Below are 18,179 nucleotides of genomic sequence, written 5' to 3'. Positions count from 1 at the left end.
CTTTTGTCTGGTTGTGTTGCCAAGGCTGGTCTCGATCTCCTGGCCTCAAGTAATCCTCCTGCCTCGGCCTCCTAAAGTGCTGGGATTATAGGCATGAGCCGCTGTGCCTGGTCTCAAACCTTTTTTTGCAAAGTAAATGAAGCTATTAGATATGGAATATAGTCTAGTTCCCAGATATCCATATCCATTGGTTTATTACCCTCATTATTAACTTCAAATTGTTTAATAGACCCTCGTATCTCAGTTATAGAGTTAAAATTTTTGTTTTGTTTTTCTGGAGTATCTTATTTATAACTATGAGTTTTACTTTACTTATTTATTTTATTTTTTGAGACAGATGCTTGCTCTGTCACTCAGGCTGGAATGCAGTTGCGTGATCATGGCTCACTATGGCCTCGACCTTCTGGGCTCAAGTGATCCTCTCCCTCAGCCTCTCAAGCTGAGACTACAGGCATGCACCACCACATCTAGCTAATTTTTTTTTTCCCCATGGAACAGGGCTTTACTATGTTACCCAGAGTGGTCTCAAACTCCTGGCCTCAGGGGATCCTCCTGCCTCAGCCTACCAAAATGCTGGGATTACAGGCATGAGCCATAGCACCAGACCTGGTTTTACTTTTCTTGACTTTGAATGACAAGTTTTTGTAATTTGGAAAATGTTTTGTTGCTTTTATATACTGCTGTATGTTTGCTTTTAAATACAACATTTCTCTATATATATTTTGAGAATTGCTGTCTTTCAGAACCTAACAGTTTCCTTAAGAAGGCTGATATTTTCATCAATGGGTCGCAGTTAGGAGAAGATTTTATTCAATTGCATAAACTTCTAAGAAAGTCCACCTTCAAAAATGCAAAACTCTATGGTCCTGATGTTGGTCAGCCTCGAAGAAAGACAGCTAAGATGCTGAAGAGGTAGGAACTAGAAGATGCAGAATCACTTTACTTTTCTTCTTTTTCCTTTTGAGACAGAGTCTCGCTCTGTCACGCAAACTGGAGTGCAGTGGTACAATCATGGCACACTGCAACTTCGACCTCCCAGGCTCAAGTAATCCTCCCATCTCAGTCCCACAAATAGCTGGGACTACAGGTGCACACCACCACACCTGGCTACTTTAAAAAAATTTTTTTGTAGAGATGAGGTCTCCCTGTGTTGCCCAGGCTGGTCTCTTGAATTCCTGTGCTCAAGCCATCCTCCCACCTCAGCCTCCCAGAGTGCCAAGATTACAGGCATGAGCCACCACACCCTTTTCTTAAAAAAAAAAAAAAAAAAATTCTCTCTGGTAGACAATCCTCAATAGTCCACATGTTATTAAACAATCTGCTGCCTGAATACATGATTTACCAAAAAAGGAAATTTTGACGAGTTCAGAATATCAAGGGATCTGAGGCAAATGTCACCTATGATAAAATTTGCTATCAAAATTAGGAAGTTTGTGTTTACCTGATCCTAAAGCAGTAACCAGCCCATTTCTAGGGAATAAAACTCTCATGCGTATATTGTGCACATATATGTATTATATGACTGAGTGATAATAAAATTTTTTTTCTAGCTTCCTGAAGGCTGGTGGAGAAGTGATTGATTCAGTTACGTGGCATCAGTAAGTACATCTTCTATTCTTAATACTAGGAAAGTAAGGCTAGCTTTATTTATGACCTAGTATTCAAAAAGTTAGTTCCACTTAACTGCCAACTGACTGCAGTTCAAATAAGAAACAAATAGTGTCTCAAGTAGCACTGTACTCCAATTTTAATATTAATAGAACAAAAATTTAAAGTTATTTTAAATAATGTGGTGGTTTCTATAAAGATCACTTTATACAGAAGAACAGTGCCAATTAACCCATGGAACGTATAAGTGGCTAAAACCAATTGCTTGCCAAAGAACCAGTAACCCAGGAGTACATGTACTTGCCACTGTGTTTTTTCAAGACAGAGTAACTGATTTCTAGTTACTTGCATAGAATGGACTCCTCCTCATAACTCCCTTCCATCTTGGCCTTTCCCTAGTAGAGCTTCTACCTTTTTTTAGTAACAGGTGAGTGGGAGATGTAAGAAGAAGAATAAGGTCAGCAATTAACCTAAAAGCAGAAAGTAAAGTTTGTTATTTTTTTCCTGAATATTTTCTGTATAATTTAGCTACTATTTGAATGGACGGACTGCTACCAAGGAAGATTTTCTAAACCCTGATGTATTGGACATTTTTATTTCATCTGTGCAAAAAGTTTTCCAGGTAATAGTCTTTTTAAACTTTTTAATGTAAAACCAGAATCCTTATTTTATAGTCTAGCTAGTTCTAAATTCTATAGGTATGTATATTTACATGTTTTTCTAATTTTAGAGAATAAGCACTATGACTTATCCACTGTTAGTCTTCCCCTTAGCATTGGGTCTTACCCCATGTATGTGATTAGAAATTTGAAATATTTCCAATAACCTTTAGTAGAATTAACTCACATAGATGATAAGAATGGGTTGGTTCACTTCATATTCCTTCCACAGCCTACTATTTCAATAAAAGAAAGTTTCCCAAGACCTAAATGACTATGAACATATTTTATAACTATATAGAAGGGGTGGGTCTAGGAATACAAAGTTTTGAATGCTGTTAGTCTTCAACACCACAGCTGAAACTACAGGTCAGCTTTTTTGCAATTACATGGATACTTTTCTGTTCTATAGGTGGTAGAGAGCACCAGGCCTGGCAAGAAGGTCTGGTTAGGAGAAACAAGCTCTGCATATGGAGGCGGAGCGCCCTTGCTATCCGACACCTTTGCAGCTGGCTTTATGTGAGTGAAGCAGCGCTGGCCTTAGGGGTCAGAGTGCAGCTCTTCTCCATCCCTCTATTCTGCTGAAATAGCTCCCCAGCCAAAAAGCAGGTCAAAGACAGTTTCAGTGGCTGAGCCCCAAAATTCATGACAGATTTTGCAAGAAAATGATTTACTAAAGCTTGAGGGACATCTTTAACAAGTGTCCCAAATTAATCACTATAAGGATGAATCGTTTTAGAAATTTTGTCCTTTAATTATGGCCCATAAATACGTCAAGTAGTCCTTACTCTAAAGAAGTACATTGTAAAAGAATGTATATGGTCGGATATGGTAGTTCCCTGTAATCTCAACACTTTGGGAGGCCAAGGTGAGAGGACTGCTTGAGCCCAGGAGTTTGAGGCTGCAGTCAGTTACGATGGTGCCGCTGCACTCTAGCCTGGGCAACCGAGTGAGACTCTGTCTTTTCTTTTTCCCCTCTGTCACCCAGACTGAAGGGCAGTGGCACGATCTCACCTCACTGCAACCTCTGCCTCCCGGGTTCAAGCGATTCTCCTGCCTCAGCGTCCTGAGTAGCTGGGACTACAGGAGTATCACCGCACTGGGCTAATTTTTGTATTTTTAGTAGAGATGGGGTTTTGACATGTTGCCCAGGCTGGTCTGAAACCTGTGAGCTCAAGTGATCTGCCCACCTCAACCTTCCAAAGTGCTGGGATTACAGACATGAGCCACCACACCCGGCCACACCCTGTCTCTTAAAAAAAAAAAAAAAAAAAATGCAATTTAGAGCATATTACAGCTTTGTCTCTCAGGAGGATACTTAGTGTATGTAGCTATAATTCATAGATTCCCAAGAAGTTTAGAGCCTAAAGTATGAGGTCCCACCAGAGGGGCTATCATTAAATTTAAAGATTTGTTAAATCATCTCATTGTCCAACACCACAAATTGATTGCTTTAAAATACTGGTTTAGTTACATTTAGTAACTCTATTAATGCTTTTAATCTATAGTGCTATATCCTCACATTGAGATTTTTTTTCTTTTCTCTTCCATCTTCATTCTTTTTTCTCTCATCCTCATTCTTATAAGCCTAGAATACATCACAAATCCTTTATGCCCATGGAAGCATGAGGAATAAAGAATGGAGATGTTTGTTTTGCCATTAACTAAAGATCTGGGGTGTCGGGGAGAAGGGGGATAAAGGAGAAGAGGTGTCCATAATAGCTTAGGTGCAATTCTGCCTATTATACATTTTACCCCTGCTGACTGCGACTTTTTCTTCAGCCCTCACACATTGTTTGTGCAGGGACCTCATAGGACCAGGAATTGTCTACAGAGGTGGGAATTTGTCTACTCTGCTTTGTGGAAGTTGTCTCACCCTGCAAGGGGTACCTCTAGCATGGTAATAGTCTTCTAGGATTTGTTATCATATGGAAAGATGTAAAGGGAGGGATTCTGCTGCTGCTGCTGCATGCAGTTGCCATTTCATTTAAATGACTTATTTATAATTGATGACACTTTTCTGGCTTCCTGTTAATTCCTCCCTCAAAGATCAATAAACCAGAACCAGGCATGGTGGCATGCACCTGTGGTCCTGTATCAAGAGCCAATTATCAAGACAGGGGAATTGCAATAGAGAAAGAGTAATTTATGCAGAGCCAGCTGTGCAGGAGACCAGAGTTTTATTATTACTCAAATCAGTCTCCCCGAACGTTCGAGGATCAGAGTTTTTAAGGATAATTTGGCCGGTAGGGGCTTAGGAAGTGGAGAGTGCTGATTGGTCAGGTTGGAGATGGAATCACAGGGAGTGGAAGTGAGGTTTCCTTGCTGTCTTCTGTTCCTGGATGGGATGGCAGAACTGGTTGGGCCAGATTACCAGTCTGGGTGGTCTCAACTGATCCATCCAGTTCAGGGTCTGCAAGATATCTCAAGCACCGATCTTAGGTTTTACAACAGTGATGTTATCCCCAGGAACAATTTGGGGAGGTTCAGACTCTTGGAGCCAGAGGCTGCATTATCCCTAAACCGTAATCTCTAATGTTGTAGCTAATTTGTTAGTCCTGCAAAGGTAGACTTGTCCCCAGGCAAGAAGGGGGTCTTTTCGGAAAAGGGCTATTATCATTTTTGTTTCAGAGTCAAACCATGAACTGAATTTCTTCCCAAAGTTAGTTCAGCCTACACCCAGGAATGAAGAAGGACAGCTTACAAGTTAGAAGCAAGATGGAGTCAATTAGGTCTGATCTCTTTCACTGTCATAATTTCCTCAGTTATAATTTTTGCAAAGGTGGTTTCAGTCCCAGCTACTTGGGAGGCTGAGACAGGAGGATTAACGGAGCCCAGGAGTTTGAGGTTGCAGAGAGCTATGATCACGCCACTGCACTCCAGCCTGGGTGACAGAGTGAGACCCTGTCTCTAAATAAATAAATAAATAAATAAATAAATAAATAAATAAAATCAAGATGGTGTGCAATTAGAATTGAGTGATTTTGTTTCCAAACCTCAAGAAAGCTTGGTCTCGCTCTGTCCCAGGTGGCTGGATAAATTGGGCCTGTCAGCCCGAATGGGAATAGAAGTGGTGATGAGGCAAGTATTCTTTGGAGCAGGAAACTACCATTTAGTGGATGAAAACTTCGATCCTTTACCCGTAAGTGACCGTTATTTTCCTAATTCTAGTAGAGTAGATTAAAGTCAACTCAGGACCTCTGGTGTTAACCTCCTATGAATAGTCAATCCTCTTAGTAACTAGCCAAATCATGAGATGATGAATTAGAAGGAGGCTTAGATATCATCCAATCTAATATTTTTTTGTGTGTTTGAAGAGAAGAAATCAAGAGCTAGAAATAACTTTTTAAATGTAAGCCATTTGCAGTATAGTGTGGATTTTGTTTAAAAGGGGATAATTTGAAATTTTATGACTTATTATACAAGACAAAATAAGTTGGATTTTTAAATGTTTTACAAAGTAAATCAAAGTTATAATTGCCTACAGTATGCAAAGCTTCAAAACATTTTTTATGTTATGAAATTGTAACTTATTTAATCTTAAAATGAGCCAGTACCATGTATTTGCTTAAAAATCTCATGCTAAGAATTTACTATTTTGTTAATAATCTTCAAGATATTTATGAATAAAGTCTCATTTCTAATCCTTCCTCCAACTGTATCTGGTGCTAAATCAGGAAATGTTTCTTCCCAAAAAGCCTCGTGGAAGATCTGTATGTCTAAATATATGTCAGGGATAATACAGATGTAGCCCTGAGAAGCATGACCTTGATTTTTATAGTCTAAAATGTCATTTGCAGATATCTGTTTTCTAAGAATAATTCCTAAAAGAATTATTTGAATGTTGTAGGAAAGCTAAGAAATTTTGCAAAGAGCGTATGTGAAAATATAAGCTAGGCTTTTGTGGTTTGTGGATAGACTTCCCAACAAAATTGCTTTTTATCTATAGTGGTCCAAGCTTGTGGAACATATTACTCATCTTTTTTTAGAAAATTATTAGAAAAGTGACCTTGCAAAAATGGAATTTATCTTTCCCCAAGTATATTCTGTCATATATAGAGTTAAACTAAGCATAGTAATTTCACTAGACAAACATTCAAAATCTACTCCTGACCTTTTTATCTCATCCAAATTTTCCCAGGGCCCAGACATAAACCTTTGCCTTACAAACTCTTTGTATATGCAGTAAACATGCTTCTCCTTCAAGGTTCTCAGTCAGCTAGAAAAACGTGCAAGAGTAAATGGTACCCTTGACACTTGTAGATCCAAGAGAATTAGACTTAAACTCACTCTACATGTCTGTGACTTTATTTGCATGACAGTCCTGTGAGGTGGCAAGGCAGGTATCTTGGATCCATTTTTTAGATAAGGAAGTTCAAATTGAGAAGAGGTTGCATGATTTACAGGAAGCCACACTGTAGTCCTACGTTACTCTTAAAAATCCCATTCAAATCCTGCCTCTGAGGCCCGCGTACTTCTACCCTACCAGTCATTGACCCATGCTTATGTCTCCTTTGAAAACATTGATTTCACTCTTGTCTCCAGTGAAAAAGTGGAATTTAAGCAGAGAAACAAAAGCTATTTGTCTTGTTAAGTCTACTTTCCCTGTATTTTCAAGAAGGAAAGTTGGGGTATGTATTGAATGGTGATTTATTGATTTATTTATTTATTATTTTAAAAATTGAGACAAGGTCTTACTGTATTGCACAGGCTGGTCTCGAGCTCCTGGGCTCAAGTGATCATCCCACCTCAGCCTCCCAGTGTTGGGATTACAGGCATGAACCATTGTGCCCGCCACCGGTCCATGGTTTTTTAAGAAAAACTTTTACTATAGAAAATTTTAATCATGTACAAAATACAGAGGAAAGTATATGAACCCACTTTAGGAGACTAGAATATGCCACCCCAAAATATGCCACTTTGGCATAAGGATTATTTCGAGCTAAAGGCAACTGGGAAGAAACACATAGAAGAAAAGTTCTCTGTCCTCCTCCATTTGCCTAAAAACAGGACATGAATCTTAAAAGTCCCCCTCCTTCCCTTTCTACCAGGAAAAACAAGTTAATCACTGAAGATAACTTCAGACCCTTATCAGTGTAGAGATGGCACTAGAAGAATCTATATTACATACTCATTTATTTTTCTTCCCACAACTTGCCACCCCAGAGATTAAAAATCCTTTTCCTTTGTCATGTCTCTTGTCCAAAAATTTGCTCTATAAGCTGGAGTTCTAAGCCACCTCTTTGAGAATTACTTGTTCCCTGGTATTTTCTGTTAATATACATGTATTAATATACATGTTAATAAACTTATGTTTGTTTTTCTCCTGTTTTCTGTCTTGTTACGGAGGTCCATCCCAACTAAGAACTAAAGAGTAGGAAGAAAATATAATTTCCTCCTGCATACTTTGATCTTGTTTAATCCGTAATCCTTCCCACTTTTCACCTCCTACCTATTAGATTACTTTGAAGCAAATTTCAGATATATTACTTTATCTATAAATATTTCAGTATGTGATAGGTGTGGTGGCTCACACCTGTAATCCCAACACTTTGGGAAACTGAGGCAGGAGGATCACTTGAGCCCAGGAGTTCAAAACCAGCTATGGCAGCAAAAAATCAAAAACTTATCTGGGCATGATGGCACATGCCTGTGGTCCCAGCTACATGAGAGGCTGAGGCAGGAGGATCGCTTGAGCCCAGGAGGTTGAGGCTGCAGTAAGCTGCATTCACACCACTGCACTCCAGCCTGGGCGACAGAGTGAGACCATGTCTCAAAAATATATATATATTTTAGTATGTATCCTTTTTGTAAAAACACAATACTTTTATCACACTTTAAATAATAACAATAATTCCTTAGTATCACCAAATATTTTGTCAGTGTCTCACATTTTCCTTATTGTCTAAAATATTGTTGATAGTTATTCAAATCAGAATCCAAACAAGGTCCATATATTACCTTTGGTTGATAAGTCTCTTAAGTTTTTTCATCTTTAAGTTCTTCCTCCCTCTCTTTCATCTCTTGTAATTTATTAATGTGAAAAAACAGGTAATTTGCTCTATAGTATTTCATTTCCTACATTATAGAGTTTGCTAAATTTATTCCTATGATATCATTTAGCATGATCCTCTGTCCCCTGTGTTTCCTGTAAACTGGTAGTTATACCTAGAAGCTTGGGTTTATTCAGGTTTTTTATTGTATTTTTTTTTTGCAAGAATTCTTTATCATCTGCTTCTGGAAGCACATAATGTCTGGTTGATGACCATTGCCTAATCCGTTACTTTATTGGGGTGGGGGGGATAAGGTTTTAAAAGAAAATTTTTTTTAAGATTTTTTAACTGTTATTTTGAGACAGTGTCTCATTTCGTTTCCCAGGCTGGAGTGCAGTGGCACAATCACGGCTCACTGCAGCCTTGACCTCCTGGGATCAGGTGATCTTCTCACCTCAGCCTCCTGGGTACCTGGAACTACAGGTACACACCACCACACCTGGCTAATTTTTTGTATTTTGTGTACAGAAGGGGTTTCATCATATTTCTCAGGCTGGTCTTGAACTCCTGGTTTCAAGTGATCTACCCACTTCAGCCTCCCAAAATCCTGGGATTACACTTTGGCCACCGTGCCTGGCCTAAATGAAATTATTTGTCTCTAAACAGACAGAAGTTTTACTTTAAAAATTTGTCTTTGTGAGTGTGTACATGTGTTTATGTATGTGTGTGTGTCTAAAAGTTTGACTTTGAGCTTTGCTTTGAATTCTTGGATGAACGATAACCAAGAATACTTAAACTCTGATCATTCTTGACAGATATCCCCTACAGGCTATGTATGGCCTTTTGAATTGTGTCCTCCAGTGATAAAAAGCAGCAAGCAAGATACTGCTCTCAGATTCATGGTGGTCACATGTGAAGGAGAAAAAAAAAAAAGATGAATCCTATTTAAATGCCCCCAGGATAACAGTGATACTCTTTGTAGGATAACTATTTGCTTGCCACTGGTTTCGTTAAATAAGGACATAAGTAAAGATCTATTTTTGTCTCTTTCTCCCCAACCACCACAACTAGGATTATTGGCTATCTCTTCTGTTCAAGAAATTGGTGGGCACCAAGGTGTTAATGGCAAGTGTGAAAGGTTCAAAGAGAAGGAAGCTTCGAGTATACCTTCATTGCACAAACATGGACAAGTAAGTATGAAACACACCCTTTACCAATCATCAAGTTTTAGTGCGTAAGCCTGTAACTTTACTTAAACACCCTGTTGCATGTATCTATACATTGCATAAGTATAGACAGTTGCAGTTTAGTAAAGTTTTATACAACGATTTTATTTTATTTTATTTTTAGAGCAAAAATGATACTTTTGTTGTTGTTGTTTTTTGAGACAGGGCCTCACTCTGTCACCCAGGCTGGAGTGCAGTGGTGCAATCTCAGCTCACTGCAACCTCCACCTCCCGGGTTCAAGTGATTCTTGAAGAGGAGAACAATAATAACAACAATATTATTTTCAAAAGTTGCGACCGCAGTTTCTGGAGTTGAGAAGGCATCGAGATTTTTGTGGCCTCATACTCTTGCTTTAGGTAGCAAAAAATGTTCCTAAATCTCAGGAATATTCTCTAGATAGGTTTCAATCTATCATTCCTGGTAAGATGATGCTGAAATACTAATTCTAGCCAAAAAAGACCACCTACCATTTCCGATTGTTGGTGACTGGGAACTCTGGATAGTGAGGACCCCAGTGGGAAGTAGCGAGGGGAATGGTTTGAATAGATAAATTCATAAAAAATGTCAGTAGATTTAATTTTCTTATAAGTTTCAGTCTTTTTATAAGGCTAGGAAAAGCCCCTGTTTTTATGGTTTATAATTTGAATTCACATGAACCCACAAAATTTGCCGTTTACCTTCCTATGTCTGAAAATGGATAGTCTGGCTGGCCTCTTAACAACCCAGCTGTCAGAGCTGTGAGGATCTCAGTGTGCTCTAGCCCACACACTGGTAGCGTGAACGGCAATGTTTTTAATTGTGTTTTCAAAATAGGAGCACACTAGTGGTCTAAAATGATCATAAAAGAAGGAGACTAAGAGGGCCCACTGTCGTTATGGATCCTAATACTTAGGATGCATTACGGATTGTCATTATGGATACTAATACTTAGGATCACATTTGTAATTGAGTTTTTAATTGCTTAAATTAGATAAATATTTTTATTGAGTTAACCTCTTTGCTTTTAGTCCAAGGTATAAAGAAGGAGATTTAACTCTGTATGCCATAAACCTCCATAATGTCACCAAGTACTTGCGGTTACCCTATCCTTTTTTTAACAAACAAGTGGATAAATACCTTCTAAGACCTTTGGGACCTCATGGATTACTTTCCAAGTAAGTAATTTTCCTTGTTCATTCCAAACTTTCATTAAATTTATTGGTGTTCATCAGAATAGAGAGTTTGGACAGGGAGCAAAAGACAAAGTCAACTATTTCAAGTTCTAATAATTCTTAATATTCAGGAAATTTATGTATGAATACTTACTAATATGAGTATAACTCACCCTAAGAGTCTAAAGCAAAAAGATGTGAACACAAACTAGCAGTTATCTTAGAGAATAAGTTTGCATTTCAAAATAACTTGACATATCAAGATCCACTCAACGCATTTAAATTATTTACTCTAAAAAGACATAATTCTTGGTAACACATTCACTAAAGCAAAATATACCTTTATATAATTGCTATCAAAGGTATGTGGGTTGGTATAAAATATCATACCATGTGAGATCAGTGTGATTCTTTTACAGCATTAATTTTTATTGGTTAGAGTAAGAAAAAGAATAGCTAGAGTATACTTCTTAAGTAGATTCTCATACACTTTGGTTTCAAAAACCAATTATTGACTACATCTTATAGAAGCCGGTATTCAATGGAGTGCCAAAAAATGACTATGAGTCTTGAAGAGCTAGGCATATAAATATTTTAAGGTTTCTGTTCAATGTATGTTGGAAGGAGTTCCTTTCTCATGACTATTCTCATATTGGAGCATAAAAAGAGTTTACAGGCTTGGCGCAGTGGCTCACGCCTGTAGTCCCAACACTTTGGGAAGCTGAAGCAGGCAGATCACTTCAGCCCAGGAGTTTGAGACCAGCCTGGGCAATATGGCAAAACTCTCTCTACAAAATATACCAAAATTAGCCAGGCGTGGTGGCACGTGCCTGTAGTCCCAGCTACTTGGGAAGCTGAGGTGGGAGGATTGCTTGAGCCCAGGGGGTCATGGCTGCAGTGAGCTGTGATGGTGCCTCTGTCACCCAGCCTGGGTCTCAAAAAAATAAATAAATAAATAAATAAATAAATATTATTTATTTATATTTAAAAAATAATTAAATAAAATAAAATAAATAAATAAAAATTAAGAGTTTACAAAATTCTCACCATCTCCTCCCGTCTTTGCAAATGCCACATAAGTGATGTGTTCCAGGACTATCAGCCTCAGAACCTGAGGCAGCACAGTAAGCATGCTTTCTCCAAAGTCCTGTCCCCCACAGACAAACATTATTAACACTGGGTACTGCTCTTTTATTTTTTCCCCTCTATGCTTTATTTTACTGTAACTATAATCATATAATATGTAATAGGAAAAAGGCAGGGTCGGGGGAGAGATCCAGAGGTCTTCCCAAGAGCCTTTCCAACATAGCCTCTGTAGACATTTTTTTCTTTCTTTCTTTTTGAGACAGAGTCTCACTTTGTTGCCCAGGCTAGAGTGCAGTGGCGTGATCTAGGCTCACTGCAACCTCCGCCTCCCGGGTTCAAGCGATTCTCCCAGCTCAGCCTCCCTAGTAACTGGGATTAGAGGCATGCATCACCACACCTGGCTAATTTTTGTATTTTTAGTAGAGATGAGGTTTCACCATGTGGGCCAGGCTGGTCTTGAACTCCTGACCTCAAGTGATCCACCTGCCTTAGCCTCCCAAAGTGCTGGGATTACATGAGTGAGCCACCGTGCCCTGCCCCATTACATTCTGATCACACATTTCATGTTTTATAATTGGAAAACTGGTGAAATTATAGACAATGTTTTGTTCCCCTAAATTCTCTTTGATGAGTATATATTACTTACACTCTTCTGTCTTTAAAATTTTGCAAAAAAGTATCCTAGATAAGTTTATGAGTGCACAGTCTGTGCGCTTACTCATATTAATGACGTCGGAGAGTTAAACAACAGTCACCTTTAAAAATTATTACTGTCATTATTATTATTTTTGAGGTGGGAGTCTCATTCTGTCTCCCAGGCTGGAGAGTAGTGGTGCAGTCACAGCTCACTGCAGCCACCGCTGCCTGGGCTCAAGTGATCCTTCCTCCTCAGCCTTCTGAGTAGCTGAGACCACAGGCTTATGCTACCACACCTGGCTAATTTTTTAATTTTTTGTAGAGACGAGGTCTCATTATGTTGCCCAGGCTGGTCTCAAACTCTTAAGCTCAAGTGATCTTCCTCAGCCTCCCAAAGTGCTGGGATTACAGGCATGAAAAACTGCACCCAGCCCTAAAAATTATTAGGGTCCTGCATAGTAAGACTTTAATAAATATTTAAATGAACATATGGTTTTAAAAAAAAAAATAGAGACAAGGTCTCACTATATTGCCCAAGCTGGTCTCGAACTCCTGGACTCATGCAATCCTGTTGCCTTAGCTGCCCAAAGTGCTGGGATTACAGGCATGACCCACCTCATCTGGGCTGAATGAACATATTTTTAACATAAAGGCAGTATTTTATATCTATCTCATACATTTTGCCCAGCATCCCCATTTCCACCGAATCTGTTGCTTTCTAATTCCTTCCAGCTTCATTTCATCTGAAATTTGACAAACATCTTCTATTTCTTTGTCATCACGTTATTGACTTCAGAATATAAAAATAAGACACTACACCCAAATTAAACCCCACCCTCATTGCCCAACCTGATGTGAAAATAATCAGCATACATTAAGCTTACCCTTGATATATGTGTAGCATCTTTCAGATAAAGGTACAGCTGATTAAGCAATATGGCCTGATGGTATAATATCTTGCCCATGTACCTCATCTGATCCCCAGCAGGATTAATTCACAGTGATCAGATTTACCTTTAAACTTTGCAGCAAAATATCCTCTCCAAAAGCATATCTAAAATTTTGTGTGACTCTTGCAAGGTTCTTAATTTCATGCAGAACAGGCTCTTACCACTGTTAGCTGGAGATATTTTCAAGACCTATTTTTGTTTGTGGTTTCCTGATGATGGTCATGGCATTTCCCCCTTCACCCCATCTAAAAATTGAGGTGATATAGGCTTTTAAACAAAACCAACTCATATAGACTGAGTACAACTGCAATGCAGGCATGCTAGCCTCTGCTACAATCATGGGCGTGCTATTGATATGTCTTAAGTTACAGAACCCAGGGCTGAGCGTCTCATTAGGTCAAAATGGAAACCAGTTTTTCTGCTCACTGATGCTTAATGAGGACAGGGTGTGAGAGATTTTTTTAAGGAAAAAATATATGCAATAATGCTACATGGAAAAATATCTAACATTAGAGAATTAAGTAAATAAACTAATATACTCACACCATGGAATCCTGTGTAGACATTAAAATTATGTAGTGGATGAATGTTTAATGGTGTGAGAAAAAGTTACGATGTGCTGGGGTGGGGGAAAGAATCAAGTTTTAAGAAAATACAATATACCCATACTTAAGTAAAAAAAAAAATGTGCACACTCATGTGTTGCTTAATGATGGGGATACGTTCTGAGAAATGTGTCGATAGGTGAGTTCATCCTTGTGTGAACATCATAGAGTGAACTTACAGGAACCTAGACAGTCTAGCCTACTATACATCTAGGCTACATGACTAGCCTGTTGCTCCTAGGCTACAAACCTGTAAAGCATGTTACTGTAGTGAATATACAAATACTTAACACAATGGCAGGTTACCATTGTGTTAAGTAGTTGTGTATCTAAACATACCTAAACATAGAAAACTAATGTGTTGTGCTACAATGTTACAATGACTATGACATTGCTAGGCACTAGGAATTATAATTTTATCATTTTATGGAACCACACTCATATATGCGGTCCATGGTGGACCAAAACATCCTTATGTGGCATATGACTGTATACATGTACATAAAAAATAGATGAAGGAATGAATATACATCAAAATATTTTAAATGGTTATAATGACAGGTTACTTTTCTTATATTTATCCGAGTAATAATAATGATAGATAATACTTTTATAGTGTTTACTATATAAAAGATACTGTTATAAGTGTTCTACATACATTACATGTATTACATAAATGATATAAATATAACTCTGACAGTAACTAATCTTATACGTTCTCTTTTCTTTTTTTTTTTTTTTTTTAGACAGAATCTTGCTCTAGCAGGCTGGAGTGCAGTGGTGCAATCTCGGCTCACTGCAACCTCCGCCTCCCAGGTTCAAACGATTCTCATGTCTCAGCCTCCTGAGTAGCTGGGACTACAGGCACACACCACCATGCCCGGCTAATTTTTGTATTTTTGGGTAGAGATAGAGTTTTGCCATGTTGGCCAGGCTGATCTTGAACTCCTGGCCTCAAGTGATCTGCCTGCCTCAGCCTCCCAAAGTGCTGGGATTACAGGTGTGAACCACTGTGCTCAGCCTAATCTTACAAGTTTTCAATATTTAAAGAGTGCTAACTTTGTTCACAATATAAAACATATTTCAGAAAAAGAGATATAAGCATCTTATTTAGAATTATGAAAATATCAATAGACCTACAGCCGACTAAAGCTTTTCTTCATAAGCTCTTGCCTATATTGATTTGCTCCTGTGAATATGCATTAAGTTGATTTAAATAATAAGTATGTATAAGAAATAACGCTTTTCCTTAATTTTTAAAAACGTTCAACAGTTTTTAATCTGAATTCCAATAGTGAAATATATAGAAAATATAAAATTTTCTGTAGTTCAGCCAAATTGTTTTTGTTTCACCACAGCATTCTACCAAAATTTCTTAATAACAGTAAGAAAATAAATGCATACCTCCTGCAGGGAGAGGGGAGTTAGTTTATGGGCATAGTTACAAGTGAGAAATTTCATTGGCTACCATTTATGCTAAATTCATAAAAACTGCATTCAATTCTATATATCTATTTGCTTTACATAAAAAAGGTTTCAATTATTGGCCATTAAATAAAATAGCCACCATTCCAGAAGTTGTGTCATGTTTATCCTTTTTATACCGCCATCATATTGCCTAGTATAGATTGTGTGTGTTCCATTTTCTGTAATGGGCCAGACAGTAAGTATTTCTGGCTTTGGAGTCCATATGGTCTCTATCATAACTACTCAACTCTGCCATTGTAGCTTAAAGATTATCTAGGTCAAATGCCTAACTGATAAAGTGTTGAAATACAAGTTATATAATATAGGCTGCCACACACACACAAAAAAGTTTATTTGGTCTAAAAAAGATTTCATGACTTTTGTAGCAGCATGGGTGGGGCATGCACCACTTGGTTAACTCGGTGTATCTTTCTCCTTTACAGATCTGTCCAACTCAATGGTCAAACTCTAAAGATGGTGGATGATCAAACCTTGCCACCTTTAATGGAAAAACCTCTCCGGCCAGGAAGTTCACTGGGCTTGCCAGCTTTCTCATATAGTTTTTTTGTGATAAGAAATGCCAAAGTTGCTGCTTGCATCTGAAAATAAAATATACTAGTCCTGACACTGAATTTTTCAAGTAGACTAAGAGTAAAGCAACTCAAGTTATAGGAAAGGAAGCAGATACCTTACAAAGCAACTAGTGGGTGCTTGAGAGACACTGGGACACTCTCAGTGCTAGATTTAGCACAGTATTTCGATCTCGCTAGGTAGAACACTGCTAATAATAATAGCTAATAATACCTTGTCCCAAATACTGTTTAGCATTTTGCATGTTTTACTTTTATCTAAAGTTTTGTTTTGTTTTATTATTTATTTATTTATTTATTTTGAGACACAGTCTCTCTCTGTCACCCAGGCTGGAGTGCCGTGGTGCGATCTTGGCTCACTGCAACTTCAAGCAATTCTCCTGCCTCAGCCTCCTGAGTAGCTGAGATTATAAGCATGTGCCACCACACCCACCTACTTTCTATATTTTTTGTAGAGATGGAGTTTCGCCATATTGGCCAAGCTGGTCTCAAACTCCTGTCCTCGAACTCCTGTCCTCAAGTGATCCACCCGCCTCAGCCTCTCAAAGTGCTGGGATTACAGGCGTGAGCCACCACACCCGGCAGTGTTTTATTTTTGAGACAGGGTCTCACTCTGTTGCCCAGGCTGGAGTGCAGTGGTGCAGTCATAGTTCACTGCAGCCTTTTAACTCCTGGGCTCAAGTCATCCTCCCACTTAGGCACCCAAGTAGCTAGGACCACAGACACATGCCATCACACTTGGCTAGTTTTAAAAAATTTTTTGGTAGAGATGGGGTCTCGCTATGTTACCCAAACTGGTCCTGAACTCCTGGACTCAAATGATCCTCCCATCTTGGCCTTCCAGGTGCTGGGATTTCTTTGGGAGTACAGCATGGTACAGCAGGAGATCATTTGATGTTACCTCTGTGCAGTGTTGCTAGTCAGCAAAAGACTTTAATACCTGTGGGGACAGCGATTAGCCACCACACCCAGTCTTTATTTAAAGTTATTAAAAATGGCTGGGCGCAGTGGCTCACACCTGTAATCCTAGCACTTTGAGAGGCCAAGGCGGATGGATCACCTGACGTCAGATATTTGAGACCAGCCTGGCCAACATGGTGAAATCCCATCTCTACTAAAAAATACAAAAATTAGCTGGGTGTGGTGGTGCACACCTGTAGTCCCAGCTACTTGGGAGGCTGAGGCAAGAGAATTACTTGAACCCAGGAGGCAGAGGTTGCAGTGAGCCGAGATTGTGCCACTGCCCTCCAGCCTGGGTGACAGAGTGAGATTCCATCTCAAAAAAACAAAAGTTATTAAAAATGTATGTGAATGCTCCTAATATGGACAGGAAGCAAGGAAGTGAAGGATATATTATGAGTTTTAAGAAGGTGCTTAGCTGTATATTTCTCTTTCAAAATGTATTAGAAGACTTTAGAATTCTTTCCTTTGTGTGCCATCTATATAGGCTCCCATCAGAAAAAGTGTACTGCCATTACCATGAAACTGGTTGTAAAAGAGAAACTTACCTATTTGCACCTTAAAAGAGAGCTAGATTTTGCTGATTTTCTTCTTTTGGTTTTCTTTGTCAGCAATAATATGTGAGAGGACAGACTGTTAGATATGATAGTATAAAAAATGGTTAATGACAATTCAGAGGTGAAGAGATTCTGTAAACTTAAAATTACTATAAATGAAATTGATTTATCAAGAGGATACATTTTAGAAAACACCCAATACCTTATAACCGTCTGTTAATGTTTGCTTTTTCTCTACCTTTCATCCTTGTTTCAGTTGGGAAGCTTTTGGCTGCAAGTAACAGAAACTCCTAATTCAAATGGCTTAAACAATAAGGAAATGTATATCCCCAAATAACTAGACGTTCAAACAGGCCAGGCTCCAGCACTTCAGTACGTCACCAGGGATCTGGGTTCTTTCCAGCTCTCTGCTCTGCCATCTTTAGCGCTGGCTTCATTCTCAGACTCTGGTAGCATGATAGCTGTAGCTGTTTCATGGACCCCTTCAAACCTCACAGCAACCAGAGGAAGAAAATGAGCCATTTTTTGAGTCTCCCTCGTAGACTTGAATAACTCTTTTTCAGAGCTTCTCACAGCAAACCTTTCCTCATGTCTCCTCATGTCTTATTGTTCAGAAATGGGTAATGTGGCCATTTCACCAGTCACTGCCAACAACAACGAGGTTCCTATAATTGTCTCTGAGTAACCCTT

At 38.7% G+C, this 18,179-nt stretch overlaps 1 protein-coding gene across 2 annotated transcripts in view; it reads left to right on the top strand.

Moving 5' to 3' along the window:
* The window catches only part of HPSE (heparanase), a 39,196-nt gene extending 23,182 nt beyond the window's left edge, over positions 1–16,014 (top strand). The window contains exons 5-12 of one of the 2 annotated variants that reach the window (XM_002814934.6): positions 744–912; positions 1,551–1,598; positions 2,137–2,230; positions 2,680–2,786; positions 5,295–5,409; positions 9,332–9,450; positions 10,495–10,641; positions 15,826–16,014. In XM_002814934.6, coding sequence (XP_002814980.2) covers positions 744–912; positions 1,551–1,598; positions 2,137–2,230; positions 2,680–2,786; positions 5,295–5,409; positions 9,332–9,450; positions 10,495–10,641; positions 15,826–15,985 — 959 coding nt within the window. In that variant the 3' untranslated portion in view covers positions 15,986–16,014. The remainder of the gene's footprint in view (positions 1–743; positions 913–1,550; positions 1,599–2,136; positions 2,231–2,679; positions 2,787–5,294; positions 5,410–9,331; positions 9,451–10,494; positions 10,642–15,825) is intronic. The other variant, XM_024246531.3, reaches the window with a different exon arrangement.
* Positions 16,015–18,179: the final 2,165 nt, after the last annotated feature.

This window comes from Pongo abelii, chromosome 3 (assembly GCF_028885655.2).
Source record: "Pongo abelii isolate AG06213 chromosome 3, NHGRI_mPonAbe1-v2.0_pri, whole genome shotgun sequence".
NCBI lineage: Eukaryota > Metazoa > Chordata > Mammalia > Primates > Hominidae > Pongo > Pongo abelii.
Note: the sequence above shows the minus strand (reverse complement) of the source record. Positions and strands in the feature narration are given on the sequence as shown.